This window comes from Saccoglossus kowalevskii, chromosome 13 (genome assembly GCF_978046115.1).
Source record: "Saccoglossus kowalevskii chromosome 13, keSacKowa6.1, whole genome shotgun sequence".
Classification (NCBI taxonomy): Eukaryota; Metazoa; Hemichordata; class Enteropneusta; family Harrimaniidae; genus Saccoglossus; species Saccoglossus kowalevskii.
The window spans coordinates 21,880,634-21,896,754 of record NC_140653.1 but is presented as its reverse complement, the minus strand read 5'-3'; the positions used below and the strand labels follow the sequence as shown (position 1 = coordinate 21,896,754).

Here is a 16,121-nt window from a genome sequence, read left to right as displayed (position 1 = left end):
TTGGGAGAACTTAATGTATGTTGACCACCTGGAAACTGAGTTTTATCAATCTTGAAGGGCTCTCTGAACATCCACCCGCAGCCTGGACCCGCAGTAAAATCAGCCTTTTCACTTTGGCGCGTAGATGTTTTGACTTGACAAGTTGTTTGACAGCTAGCAAAAAGATTGTGCGACGCGCATCGTCGGCGGTGTCTTTTTTATGACGTTTTGAACACTTAGTCAATTTGAGCAGTATTTATTCGGACAATGACTCAAGTTTAGACGTCTGATTATTTTATTTTCACACGTACAGTGACACGCGTTCTACACTGACACGCGTTGCTAGGTCGCAGCACTGTCTTGGAGCATATTAATGGGCAATTGGGTTCCCCGACCTAAATTTCTATCCCGATTTGTTGCACGTTCTTTCTTTAATATGAAATAATCAAATATGGGACATATGTAATAATAACAGAACCCCATACACTCCCAGTGGCTTCGCTCGTGAAAGTACGGCAGCAGGATACACCGCATCACTCGTGAAAATAACTTCCATACGCAATGAAAGCCACGGGGAGGGTATGGGGTTCTGTCATAATACTTCATTATCACTGAAAACATTTTCCCCCTGAAAACGTTTTCCAGTGAAAATGCCATTTCCCTCACACTCTATTGAGACACAGCACAGTGAAAATTGGATTCACATGTAATGCTTGAAAACATGTCAGCAAAAATAAATTAAGTGAAATTCTACGTGACTTCATAAGAGTTGGAAATGAACAAATTACACCCGACCATACCACTCCATACACAATGTAAACTACACCCCAAAACATCCTTTCGCCCATGGGTACTATCGTGTTTCACCAGTGTATTCTATTTGACTTCAGGAGAAATTGAAATAAACAAATTAATTATAATTTCAGCCTCTAGTTGAGCACTGATTAAATCATAAACTACCTCGTCTTTATGTCAACTTTAAGTTATTCATTGCCTACATCAGTGACTTCAAAATATATGTTTCAATCCCAAGAATTTAACTCGCTGTTAATTGCATGGGAGTGCCAGTCTTTCATGAATTTCTATTGTCATGTCAATTTCTTGCGATTACTGGGAACATGAAGCTGTAACTAAATCCTGGTATAAGCACCGGTTAGGCAGGCTTGAACTATGCATGTGAAGCCACCTGAGAGGTATATTTAATCCAATAGATTTCTCATTGTTTGGTAACTATTTGCTGCAAATGCAGCAAAAATCAATATAAAAATATTACCCACACAGCATTCTACAGGTTACTTGTCCCTTGTATATTTCTTACACTAGATACTAGCCGATAGCCCCCCCCCCCCCGCTCATAGAGACTGCGTGTTACAGTTGATTATAGTTCCTGGGCTCCCTGTGATCTGACTAATTTCACGCAATTGGGATGTTTGTTTTAAGTGTACATCACATGGAATACTACGATTGAGAGAACTTGGTGTATGTCGAGTTTTATAAACCCTAAAGGGCTCTTGGAAGACCCCCCCCCCCGCAGTAAAATTAGCGATTGCCATGGAGGCGCAACCATCAACATCGAAGTACCCGGAGGTTTCTGCTGGAGGCGTTGCGGTGTTACCCGGTTCCAAATAAAGATTACCAACGCCAAACATTTTAACCGGTAATCAAGATTCATTCAATCCACGGCTAACTGGCTACATCACAAGCGAAGTTGTAGCGTGCAGCTCAGCGACGACCGCTGTCGAGTGGAGTACCGCAGTAGCATGGCATGTTTGCCAATGCAAAATTCTGAGGAACTTTTACATGTAACTTCAACCATAAATTTGTGTCAACCTTTCCCCACTGTATTCAAACGAATCACGTGGTGTGCCGTTCTCGTTCAAACCCGGCATTCAATCAATAGGGGAGTTTCAGTTAAAAAAAAAAACATCGCAAATCATGCACATTCAACATCTTCAAACCAGTATACTAAAACAGAAATGCTCAGCGATGTAAAAGAAGGATATATATTACTTTTCAGTATACACATCTCTGTTGATACTATCCCTCACATATTCTACTCTCAATTATTCCTGCGTAAAATGGACTAGCCTCTTTCCATGTTGACATTCAGAGTAAAATCACGTGACATGCTGTTAAAATTGGCTGTTGCATACACTTTCGCCGGTCTGGAAAATGTGTTTAATTAGCTCTCATTCAAGCAACAATGCAGATTTCCCAGTGGGAGTGAAACTATTCGACTCTGCCATTAAAAAATAGGGGTGTTTTGAGCAAAAAACGAATAACCCTGGAGTGCACACGACACACTAAATTTCGGAACAAATCTTGCATTATTTACAGCAGCAGAATACCACAAAAGTATCAGACGAAACATGGAAACACTATATATTGTATTTTGGCCTGAACCCTCTCTATTGCAATTCCAGGAATTACCCCCATATGTGCAACCATTTTCCACTTTGGTATCACCCAGCCCTGAAAACAAACTGAAGCGTTTGGTAGTGACGTGTTTCTGATTTATATATTCAAGAGCAGTTGTTCTGGTCCAACGATTTTACATAAAATGTCTATGTCTATACGTTAACTTTCAATTTCAATAGTCTAGAAAGTATGACAAAGTATGACAAAGCAGTAATTCCCGGTTTAACGCGCAAATATGCAAATTAGCCTTTTTCTCGTCTTCTATTTTTGGTGAATTCTTGGGATTTAAATTAAAATAGCTGATAGACGCTTTGGCCATTTGCCTCGAAATTTTCACACATTATTGACAAGGTGTTCCCCTTCAAAATGCGTCAGTTTATTACGGCGAGTGGAACAAAAATAGCAAGTCCGCAATTAACATGGATATATAAATTATGCAAAAATAGAAAATAGTGAACTTTGAGGTCATGCTGTGCGACTTTGAAAGCCGTTAGAGAGATGAGTGGACGCATTTGAATTAGTAGTATACCAAGGTATCCAGTGATGTAATTTTACCCACAAACGGACTTGAAGTTTTTAAGCTAATTTTTTTTAAACCACTTTTGTCCAAAAAAGCATATTTTTGACCCAAAATCAAAAACGCATTCTGGATATTTAAAATAAAGACAAGTTTTACAAAGTTTGTATAATAAGCTTTCAGAAAATATATAACATGTTGGATATATAATACCATCTTCATTGTCTAATTACTCAATTAAAAAGCAAGCCAAATAAACTGCATCTCTACCTTAAACGCGTATACTACGCGTAGCAACATGCCAGCATACAAGTAGCGAATTAAAGACCAAAATTGTTGTTTATTTACAACATTTGAACGTTTTGGAAACGCACGTGGTCCCGATTTCCACCACTCTACGAAAGATGCTATATACGATAATAAAAAAAGAAACCGTTTAGACAAACAAGGCTTTACGTATTACACACAGTGGTCTTCCTGCCTGTGCTCCATTTCCCCTTCTCGAGCGATTATTAAAGCGGGAGAGTCGTCACCTGCGCATGCGTCAGATAACTATAGCGTGTCATTGTTTACAAACAAGCGTCTACCCATGAGCATTTGCGCTTTTAGCGTGTGTTGTTATCGTCTCTTGGAACTCAATTTCCGCGCGTGCGCAGGTGACGACCCTCCCGCTTTAAGGTGTGTTCTGGTACACGATAAATGTGCGAGATAGTGGGTGACATGGAATCGTGCGTCATTGAGAGTTCATCAAATGAAAGGGGGACGGCTTCTGGGTGACTGGATCAATCATTGAATCTGTAACAATTATTAAATATTTTGGCGATATTAATGAGAGAATCGTGTCTGGTTAGGTAAACAGTGCGTGTGGGTGTTATGACATGTTCCGTGTTTGGGATTCCGACAACGGTCAGAATGTGACAATGATATAAACAAGACGTTTCAGAAACCATATACACACGTTAGTCCAATGCACATAAAACATTATTACTGATCGTATACCTCTAACTGGTTGTGCTGCGCCGTCACTGTTTCTTAGCCATAAATGACTTATGTAAATATATTCCATTCGAGCCAAAACTACAGTAAAACAGTTATTTTCACTGACATTTAATCTCACTATTTTGATGCTTTTAGCATATTCATTGTGTTTTAATTTCACGAATTTGTCAAGAAAACATTTTTTTTATTTATTATTTTACATGTTCACGTAGATTTAATTTATCGGATTTTACTTATCAGCGGAAACAGCTAAATTAAAACCCAGTGAATAATTAATACATTCAGATATAGAGTCCAGGGGCCACACAGTGACGTCACTGAGTGATGCAGTATTGCTTCGATCCAATCACGTTGAGGTGTAACAGTGAGATGCTTACGTCATCATAGTGTATCAATAATTAATCTTAAAAACAAAAAAGTCGAAAGTAAGGATATTTTTCAAGAGGGAGCTGACATATACAAGTATTGTCCCCTGATACTACGTAACGGCATTCCGATCACTAGGGTACGATAACCATGATATTGACCGTAGCCGAGAACACTATCTGTTTTATTATCAAGAAATATAACAATGAGGCAGTAAGCAAGGTAAAACTGTGAGCCAAAATCAAATTTGTCCAGTTAAAATACCCCCAGTGGAGAAACGCTTTGGAAAGTGTCATCCATCCTATTATCATCTGCACTAATGATTTAAGTGTCCCGGATGTTATGACAATGGAGGGCAGTGACACACAGAACGATGTCAGAGACAAGAAATACGCTGGGAGAGACCAACATCATTATTTATCAAATGATCACGTGACCGCTTTCGAACAATGGCACTGATTGTCTTATACTTAGGGGATAACAAAAGTAAATGTCCTACATCTTCCAGATTTTCAACTTGGAATGTAAGTTTCAAGTTCATGCTCCATTTCATCATATTTCTCTTATTTCACACATTGTCAAAACAACTGCTTCACAAGTTACATAGTTTCCAAATCAGCTTGAGTTTCATATCCTAGAGAAAAAAAATTCCTGAACAAATTATCCTTGCCGATGGGTGCGCTATTTCATTATATACGGGATATTTATAACGGATATTAAAAATCAGTCAAATTTCTGTCAAGTTCTGCGCTGTTGACATTTAATTGTTTTCTTCGGCGCAGGTAAATTATTGTTGCCGGATTATTTCCCAAAAATTTGACAATTTTAGCCCACATCGTTCATGATCATAAACTATTAAAAGTTCGACTGCCAGTTCCTATGTTACACTCAGTTGTATGTTACTATGGCAACCAAAGTATCTTTCGTTGAGTTTTTTCCTTTAACCCGCACAAGTCTTGGCAGGTAGACCGTTTGATCACAGGTACCACAAAATACCCAAGGAATTATAGTTTGTGATGACTGCACATACAATCTTCAAATTACATTTGAATTATTTTGTCTACATGACGTGTGTTTTTTGTGATGTGATGGAACCACTAAAAAAATGGACCTGTGAATACGTCATCATTACGCATAAAGTTCGGAATGTGTGATAAATCAATAATTACCTCACAATATTCTCCGCCTCAATTATGGCTTTATTCAATATGATCCAACTCACATGTTCTCAATCGAAATGCAAATTTATTTACCAAGTCAACTTGATTAAAATAAGGTCCTAACTCGGGTTATTTTTATCATATATATTTTTTTATTTTAAATTTGTATATGATTATTGATACTGTTATATAATGTATAGTGTTTTAATACATTATTTACGTTTTGTTACTTTTGACAGTTTTGGTAATTTTCCAAATAATACAAAAAAATATGTGCTTAATGAATAAGTTATAGAATATTAATGTATTTAATATGAAATTCACTGACGCCGTACAATACATCAGACTTTAATTGGATTGGTTGTCAAATCCCGGATTTCAACTTATGGGAATAGGTACCAGATGGTTTTAAATGTATGATGAATATGTTTATATAAAAAAATTGTGTGTGTTATTTTTTTATTTATTTTATTTATGAGGTTTTGTTTCAAAAAAAGTACTAATTCCAAATCTGTGCCCAATATCATTTAAATTATGAAGCGGGGGACTGGACTCGATTAATGGGTACACAATTGTTTTGTGCCCTTCCATTACTGTGTAAGGTTCTGTTCAAGTGTGCATGAGACTGTAATTACGAGGAATAAAGAACTGAACGGTACTAAAGTGACTTCCCCGGAAACTATTGATTTCCAAATATTCAACAAGAAGCGAATCAACTTATTTCTCCCGGCGGCCATGAATGTCGTTCTTCGTGTGTGAGCACGCCGGAACAACGAACAGGCGGCCGTATCACGTGGTTCTCAGAAAACCATATCGTGAATTCAATGTGTATCTCGTGTCAGAGTTCACACAGATTTTAAATGACTCACTTCGACTGTCTTCTTGTGCCGATGAACTGTACACTATACCACGAAAACACTCTCTGGTGAGCTTTGCTGTGAACTGTGAAGTTTCTAAACAGGGAACACTTCAGCGACGAGTGTGAGTAGGAACACCCCGGGCTAACTCTACGTATTTGGCATGCCGATGGAGCCACTCCAGTAAATAGTAACCGTTCCGAGTGGTTTTAATTTTCGCCGCCAAGGCCCGACTTGGCGCGCCATCACGTAGGGACCAAAACCACGCTCTTAGTCCATCGGGACAAATAGAAAACGCCGAAGATTGAGAAGAAGTCGATTTGGGATAACGTCTGATCAAAGTTTAAGGAGCCGGTTCTCTAACCATGGCAACCATTCGATGTCCGTTAATGGTTGTTTTTTACAGCTGTATGATGTTGACGATTAGTGCATACGTTCCTAACGGATACATGCTCTCTGAAGGGTGAGACACTTTTACCTTTACAGTTACAACTCATTCACTAAATGCATTACGTTCACTGTACCTAGTATTGTTTAGTACGTGTGACGAAGTATTACGTTCAATTTATATAATATCGTGAATAATTAGAAAGACACGCCGCCCATGATACGTCCTTTCGACCCATGTTTATTCTGAATATGGTGTAAGTTTCGGTTATCTAAGGACAGCGAGTCAGTTGAAAATGATTTGCAGCTTTTTAAACACCAACGTAAACAACTGAAGTGGTTTAATCTATCACCTAAAGCAGGGCTGTCTAATAATATCAAGTTCGACCCAAAGCGTTTGTGGCAGATAGGGAATGAACACGATAACAGCGACAAGAAAATCAGCGCGAGTCTTTCCAGAACGTCACTTGTTTTCAACCGATCCTATTTCATTCAAGGCTGCCCTTTGCTTCTGCACATGTCACAACTTCTAATATCCATTAAGACGACGGAAAGAAATAAAAAAAAACACGACTTGAGTAGATATACTTCAAAGCATTGGGAATATAAGAAAACATTTCTCCACCGGCACTTCAACATATTTTTGGCATGCTTTCTAGATGTCATAACAGTGCGAGCTATGCGATTGGCAGTGCTCGTGGCTGGAGTCTCTCAGCAAGATAGATACCAACGCGAACCCCTGTGTATCGATAATACACCAAGTTAAGACACTCCCATGGATGTGTGTATCTATTTTGTTTTTGGTTTAATTCTCCTGTGCCGCGCAAATGCAGTCATTTTGCGAGTAAGAGTCACAAATTACCGTCGGATTTGTTCTAAATTTAGCATGCATTCACGTCATAACAATTTATTCTGAAATGGAGAGTCACCGATGTGACATAGATATTATATATTACTCACGATTTGAATTTAAATGGACGCCATTTTAGCTAGTAATGATATGAGATAATATAAAGATGCAAACATCCGATATACCATGGAAAATGATCTTTTTTTTAAATATCAAGACTTTTGGCCTATATTAAATTATGCATACTTAGTCCAAAATAAATGAAGAAATTATGTAAATACATATTTGCAGAATGTTGCACCCGAATTTAAGTGGGGAAAATATGCTGCTCGAAGAATTATTATCAACACTTTACTCACATATTTACTGTTTTATGTGGACCGATTTCTTGGATAATGTTTACACCATATCTCAACTACCAGACATGGAAGAGCAGTTTAATTATTTGCTATGGGCTTGAACTTATATGAGTCCTATTAACTTAGTAATGTCACGTTCGGGCTCTAAACCACATCCAAAGCAGCGTACGCCAATAAAAAACACATCAAACACTGTTAATGGTATCAGCCTAGTGAATTGAAATATTTAGGTATCAATGGCGTGTGTAATTTACTAAAGTCGATGCGTAAATAACAATTATCGGAAATAATTGCGTATTCTCAAGTTTATGCTTCGGTAATTTTAATGTGACAACGTACCGATTTACAGTTTAGACAATATTGTAACGTCAAAAAAAAAACAATATGTAGACAAGGAATTTACGTGTACGTTTGTTTATTTGAAAAGAAGGCGGCGTTGATGTGTACTGAACACAGCCTAGAATGCCGAGGAGTTTACACATTCATTCATACATTCATTTGTATTCCGGTGGTACAAAAAAATGCGGGAAATCCGACATATCCTGCTAATCTGACAGACTCCTATTGTCCGACTCGTCAGAAAACAATATTATTCGCCAGAAAGTTGGGTGGGAATACTGAATGAGTTCATCTCATGCTGTTGTTGTTGACGGAGATTTTTATACTTGCCAGTCAAGGGTACAGAGTGTGTTCTCGTCGAGAATGCGACACGGGTGATATTAACACCGGAAAGCAGGTCATAGATCGAGTGTCCGTTTCCCCCTTAGAAATTCAGCAAAGGGTGTGGGCGAACTTGGTAAAGTATTGAAAACTCGTGTTTTTTTTTAAGAAAATGCGACGTTTGTTGTTGTTTACGAGGTATGACGACACTGCTGATGCGTTTAACCAATGGAGGACTGACGTATAACAGAATAGTATAAAGTGGCTCCTGAATACCGGAATGGTAGCGAAGGGAAAAAGGCTATTTATAACCGAGAGTGCGTGACAACTGTGCATTCTCACATACCATTGTATTTAGCAAATAAACATTAAGATATCAAGAGGAAATAGCTGAACAAACTTAAATGTCGTGAGGATAATAATTTAATTTAGGCCTGGTCGTGGGGGATGCCCCTTCCCCTTGGGTAAAGCGTAATGCCGTCAATGTAAACTATACGTAAGTTTGTATTTAACTTGATGTAATGTTGCTGATAGTATTACAAGTCTCTGATTCATTTAAATAGGGAACTGAACCGATTTCTGTGTCTGAATTGTTTCACGGTCGATGAATATATGTGAGTCGGTCTCCCAACAAGTTGCATTGGTTCCGTAACTTGCGTCACCAAAAACTATTTGTTTTTCTTTTGAAAAAGAAGCTTATATTGTGCCCGTGATTCTACGGAATGCTCCCGTGTGATTACTTAGGTCGGATTAGTAAGAATTGTAGTGCGATATGATTGGGCCAGCAATGGTGACCGAACACATACCGGTGTTAGATTTCAGAGGTGACACTGGATAACCTTAGCGGGATTGAGCTGGGCCCGTTCTTAGGAGCGAGAATTCCTCACCCACCCATGTGGAGGAAATGGTTACGCTAAAGATTTTGATGGAAAGTTATGTTCAGTTTGTTTGGCTCTTTTATATATGTGATAATAATGCTTAAGGGGTGGTGGTCGCGCGTCCTATTCGATAGGCGACGTACAAACCGTGTAAAGTACATTGTTTATATGAAATTCGAACAATCGCTGCGCGACGACCACCGCCCTTTAGATATACCCTCAGGCCACGATCAACTCTAACGGGTCGTGTCGTTTCACTCTTTTCTCCCACACAGAAAGGACAAAGTAGAAGAAGAGTATTGTCCGCCGAATAAAATAGTGACAAATGTGTACGAATGCCAAAACAAAAAAGGGGAAACTACGAACTGTGTTAGGTAAGTGACACTTCCTTTCACGATGATTCACAACTAAATACAAAACACGAAATAAGCGTTTCTTCACAATGCTGCCTCTATGCATTTGAAATTCACATGATTTTTTCTCCATTTTTATTTATGCAGAAAGTCGTGTTGCCATGGTTTCATTTACGTAGACGGTAGATGTATATCAGAAGGTGAGTCATTCACATTTATTATATCGAAGTTGTTTATTTTATTAATAATGCGAGATTACTTCACGTATGTTTGTAGCTATTTTAGCGACAACTTTCAATCACATCGCACAACTTTCACCACGGTTGAATTTCTGGTTACTGTAACACAAATATATATGGAAAACATTTATTGCATTTCGTAGAGTATAGAGCTCGTTCACTTCCTAATAGACTGAATATTTATTTTAGATACCGACGTATGTGCTAACGCACCGTGTGAACAACAATGTACTAATAATTTTGGAAGAGTGCTGTGTACTTGTTATCCCGGGTTCGTTTTTGACCGCCAAAGATATGCAGTATCAACGCCACCATACTGTGTAGGTGAGAACAACACTGTCTTTCGTTTTTTGTTTTATATTTTGCTTAATCAGTGACATTGCAGTGGCGGCGGCAGCAGATTTTATGTGAATGTCAACAAATCTCGCGCCAAAGGCTCCGGGGGCATGGTCCCCCGGAAAATTTTGATATTTAGACCTTCTGAAATGCTGTTTCCTGCATTTTGGGGAGCAAATTTTGATGGTACACTTACGTTCTCTGGAGATGGGTGTATGACTGTTTCACTTCATTTTTTGTGGGAGCGACCGCCCCACTGCCCCACGGTGCCGCCGCCACTGCATTGAGTGTGTCTGCTACAACTTCAACACTTGCACCGAGCAAGCATTATTATATTGACATATTAATATTGCTTTTTCATCAGAGTTAATCACGTGTCTTTGCTAAGAACATAAAACTATGTTCAATGTAAAATGAAAGCGAATATTAATTATCCACTAATGGCGCATCGTTTTGTCTCCTAAAACTTGAAACTCCCATTAAAATAAAATCAGACCTGTTTTCCGAGTAACATGATTAAACCTTGGTGCTAAAAAAAAAGCTCCATGATTAAACATACCGCACTCCCTGTGAAGAGGCTGTGAACAGACACAGAAATCCGGACAGCATTTATGCAATGACACATTTTGTCTAGAAAAATATATCTGTTTGTTTGTTTGTATATGTCATCCGTCGATGTGGTCATTGCGTAAGTGTGTTTTGTTACGGCATCCGTGAATGTGTACATTAACTACGTGAATTTTGTTTTTCGTCATATATTTACATAAATATAGCATGCGTGAAATCCCCGTTCTTATTCATGAGCTCGCTAGTGACTTCTTACATTTTGTTTTGTTCTCACAGACTTAGTTGAGTGTAACTATAGCAATGGTGGTTGTTCACACCATTGCAACAATACGGATGGTAGTTACTACTGCTCATGTGATAGTGGGTATCGTTTAGCAGATGACGAGAAAAGTTGTGAAATAGGTAATACGGTAACGTTCGAGTGTCTTTCTGATAAATATAAATTTGTGATTTTCATAAAAACTTGTGATGAGTTCGGCGGTAGTCGATCTTTAGCATTGTTTTTTTTATAAATGACATCATTAATATTAAGAAAAGAAATATTCGATTACTATTGCATGTAATTTCCGAGAACCTTTGTCAGGTGTCTGATCAAATTCAGCACAAGTATTTATTACTTTGTGCAACTTGTCTTTTTGTCGTTATCGAGGTTGTGCTCTATACATAATTCTGCGGGAATGTTTACACATCATATCACATTGTCTGCGGCGAGCCGAAGTCGCCGACGTTCACTGCGCATGCTCGCTGTCACTGACAACTTGAGCATTTCAACACCCACGTGTTATTATCAATACCATAAACATAGTGTTTTGTTTTTAATTTTGTTTCCATGACTACAGATGACAGTGTTCGCGAATCTGCTGTATTAAGTGAATTTCGGGTGGAACAGCGATGTACTCCGAGCTGTTCTGAACTACATGAAATGAAAAACACAGTCGTAGAAGTGTCGGAAAAGGTAACATCACGCAACATACAAGCTCTTTTATTTTGCGAGTTTAGATTTCAGAAATGTCGATGACAGTTTGTGTTTAATTCCCAATTTCATTTCCGTGCGTACATTATACATTGTAATCTGACCGGGCACGTGATTCGTTTAATTCAAATTCATATTATTTTGTGGGTGCGGTAGGGAAGAACGAAACAAGGGAGGGGCGACAAACGAGGGAGGGTCGTCACCTGCGCACGCGCGAGTCACAAACGATTATAAAAACACAAGCTAAGAAAGCAAAGGCTCATGGGTAAATATTGTAAACAATGATACGTTATAGCCACCTGACTCATGCGTTGGTGACGCTTTAATGCAATAAGTTGATATGCTTGGTAAGGATGTGATAGGGTGTAGTTCGATCCTGTCACCTCTTCCAAATTAACGTGAATCGAGGGATGAGCGCTACGATGGTGCTGTTCAAGATTTCCCCTGTTTTTATATCGTGCAACGGTACTTGACTTCAATTGTCATGTGTTTATTCCTATAATTACGACTCTTATCAATGGATCACAACAACATATGTATGTATATATGCATACGATTAAAATAGAATTTATTTTCAACAAATGAAATGCTACATATCCCTCTATATACAACTGGATCGATAAGTACACCTTGTGTTAAAACCGAGTCGGCGAAATTCAAATACTAACACACTTCGTCACAACAGACGCGCAATGCAACGACAGTCAACACCATTTCGCAGGTCCAAAGTCGTATCGCCATTTTCTGCTAAACGTAGAACAGCATAGTGAGCAAATATACAGGACGGCTTACAGTGAACAATTATTAAGTGACAAGTTTTCGAATTAATTAATTAATTAATTAATTATGTCGTACATTTGGTTTAAGCTTGCCTGATACGTGTTCATTTCAATATATCCAATTAAATTTGTGTTCGCCCAATAGATGATTTTACTAGAAGCTCTTGCTGATCAGACGAGGCTGAAGGGTGATCAAGGCCACCCCGGCCCTAGTGGTCCTCCGGGCAGGGCGGGCATACCAGGTGAGAGAGGACGTCCCGGTTTTCCGGGCCAAACTGGACCAATGGGCCCCGAAGGGCCACAAGGTTCTCGAGGTATTCCTGGTCCCCCTGGACCTCCTGGTTCGCCGTCATTGTCGTCAACACCTCCGAGATCTGGTTTATCTCCCGATGCTACGTCATTAAAAGATGTAAAGATAATGCAGGGAAGACGCGGAAGAAGAGGTCCAATGGTAGGTATAATATACTAGTAGTCGCCTGAATCACACATGCACATTGTTCGCGTTGCTGTATCTCGTATTATTCGTGACTTGGGCATGACAATACAGACATGTTCTTTCTACATGTAGTTTGTCCTAAGACAATATTTCATAAACACTATACTCAGCAGTTATATTTCCTTAATCCATTTCTATATACTAGTATAACTCTTTGAATAATATTGTTCTATTTTCACAGGGCAAGCCGGGCGCACCTGGGCCACTGGGTCCTAAGGTTTGTAATGTGTTTTTTTTCTTTCAATAATTTTTTCAGATTGTTTTATTTGTGTATAAAATATTCTCTTTAATTGCTATTGATGTGAAATACAAGCTATCAGAGTGTTTGTGACATGTAATTCTTTCAACAAAAATATAAGTGGACAAATCAGAGATATGGCACTAGATCCACATTCACTAAAACAAAATGGCCGCCAGTCGGCCATTTTGAATCTTATCTGAAAAACAAAATGATGTGCATCAAGCTCCTATAATGTCTAACGTATATACCAATTTTGAACAAAATCCATCTGATGATTTTTAGCACAAAAATGGCCGCCATTCGGCCATCTTGAATCAAATCGTGAAACAAATTGACGTGCATATGTATAATATTATGTATGATGTATGTGTGAAGTCTGATTGTGATTGGTCCAGGCATTTCTAAGATACAGGTCCGGACGCACGGACGGACACACGGAGGTCAAAACATAAGTCCCCGTTTTCGGACTGCGTCCGAACGGGGACTAAAAAAAGATGGCCGCTCACTGTTACTGCAAACTGATTGGTTCAATGTCGTCGTACATCGTCCTGTGGCTTTAAAGAACGTGTTCATTAGCTTTGATAGGCTTTAAGCAAAAACTACATCGATGTGGCTCGATTGACATCGTGGGTTTCATGTTGTGTACGAATGTTTTTCCTTCCATGAATTCGATTCATAACTTCAACATATTTATTATAACATATTTATTAATCTTTTATTTAAAAAAAAATATCTCTTTTGCTCCGTTTGCTGTGTTTTTTGGGGCGCATTTGCACGTCTTATATTAAGTTAAACGGTTAATATACGAATGGTACTTAATTCATAAATCTTCGTTTGAAAATTAAACATATGATTTGAAGGTGGAATGTATTTTTCATCTACAATCGTTATGACCCATTGACAGGTTTTGTCCTTTGATTTGTGTCATCATACCTTCCACAAGAAAAGAGACGTAAAAATGAGAACCGTCAATAATAATAGTTAACAGATCGATCGTAGTTTGAAAATGACTATAAAAGCTATAAAGAGCTATAAAGTTCAAACTTTACCTAATTTTCTCAACAGGGAGACAAAGGAGAAGACGGTTTACGGGGAGAAAAGGTAAGTGGACTCTCCATCGTGGAGATTACTCGAGTCTGACGTTTTGGCTTGTTCTTCCGAAGTTCCTAAAAACAACAGTTCTTTATCATTTTATCAATAGCATGCGTAAAAGACTACAAGAGACAAGAGCGAAAAAGAGCGGTACACCTTTTTAGTTTTTTTTGTGTGGCGTAAATTGTTTAGTATCACGTCATCAAATCTTGCAAATATCCACCGCCTTGTTCGCATTTGTTTGAAGAAAATTTAGTACTGCTAAATTATGAAAAATAATTGGTCTAATGAAATATTTTTTTTCGTTAGGGATACCCTGGAAACTTGGACTTCGTTTTACTGATTATGGCTGGTCTTCGCCGAGACGTTCTCGAACTCCAAAGGGCGGTATTTCGCGACCGTGTGAATGACATCCCGCATTTGCCCGAGATCACGAATAGAAAAGATCGCAACGAGATCCTGGGCTTTCACCTCGGCGAGGAGTACGTTTTAGAATATCCAGACATAGCTTTGGATACATTTTACGACACTATGACATTTGATTCTGAACTTGGCAGTGGTGATCAATCAGCGGGTTCAAAAAGCAATTTGAAGTCAAAAGAGGACGATCTTAACTGGATGTATTCATCGAAAGACCCTGCGCTTGAAATCGAACAACCAAAGCCACAACTCATGCCTACAACAGACACGACCAAAAAATCATCCCTGGACATTTAAATTTATTATAGTTTATAGAGCATATTTTTATGATCATTTATTAATTTGCTGTTTTATTAATTGATTTATCATATAAATCTGTTTTTTTTTATTATATTCACACGGTGATTTTTCGTCCAAAAATGTGTCATGCGTTATACTACCCGCTACTAACGCCTCGTTTTGTTGTACTATTTTAAAGAAAACATAAAGATTAGCCATAAAAAGACATGTTTCATTTTTAATAAGGAAGTTTAGGTTGATCATGTTACGTTCTTAATGCTTTCGTACATAATTATCATTGCTGTAATCACTCAATTCTAATTTACTTCATAGAGGGTACTTCTAAACGTTGTTTCCGGATTCTAATGAATAAAACTTCTCATGAACCGTACACAATTTACAGCCCTTATGATCCTTACATGGGTCATTGATAGGTCATTTCAGTCTATAAATCTTACATAACATAAGGAGTTCAACTTTAAAGCGGATGGGTCTTCATCTGCTCACGCGCGGAAATTAAGTCCTGGGCGACGATAGCAACGCATGTTAAACAACTTGAAGGGTAGACACTTGTTTTTAAACAACTACACGCTATCTCGTTGTTCTACGTTGACCGCCTTCTTCAGAGTTTCGGTCAAATTCTATAGAGGTGTGTAACTAACGCAAACACTTGAATACGTCCTTATTGATGTTTTTGTTTTCTCGTTTATATTTAATTTGAAACTTTTGAATGCCATGCCACAGTCCCTCTATCATAATGGAGAGACTGGTCGTGCATACTTTGGCGTCAGTTTATTAGATGTATTCTTTGTTCGTGCAAAGACAATAATGTCTTTGGTTCATGTATATTCATGGTTACTCGTTTAATGTATTTATAATCGTGAAAATCATAAGAATAAACCATTGATTACCCGTT

The 16,121-nt window shown here is 38.3% G+C and overlaps 1 protein-coding gene across 1 annotated transcript; it reads left to right on the top strand.

The window, feature by feature from the left end:
• The first annotated feature begins 6,266 nt into the window (after positions 1-6,266).
• Positions 6,267-16,121, top strand: LOC102803479 (uncharacterized). Its single transcript, XM_006823914.3, has 10 exons — positions 6,267-6,759; positions 9,706-9,804; positions 9,931-9,983; positions 10,212-10,346; positions 11,202-11,327; positions 11,765-11,880; positions 12,823-13,128; positions 13,355-13,390; positions 14,480-14,515; positions 14,816-16,121. The coding sequence occupies exons 1-10, from the start codon at positions 6,662-6,664 to the stop codon at positions 15,221-15,223; spliced, it is 1,413 nt and encodes a 470-aa protein (XP_006823977.2). The 5' UTR covers positions 6,267-6,661; the 3' UTR covers positions 15,224-16,121.

Coding starts and splice junctions, on each gene's coding strand:
- LOC102803479 (XM_006823914.3), top strand. CDS start 6,662: ATGGCAACCATTCGATGTCCGTTAATGGTTGTTTTTTACAGCTGTATG. Junction 6,760..9,705: donor GGATACATGCTCTCTGAAGG/GTGAGACACTTT, acceptor TCTCCCACACAG/AAAGGACAAAGTAGAAGAAG. Junction 14,516..14,815: donor ACGGTTTACGGGGAGAAAAG/GTAAGTGGACTC, acceptor TTTTTTCGTTAG/GGATACCCTGGAAACTTGGA.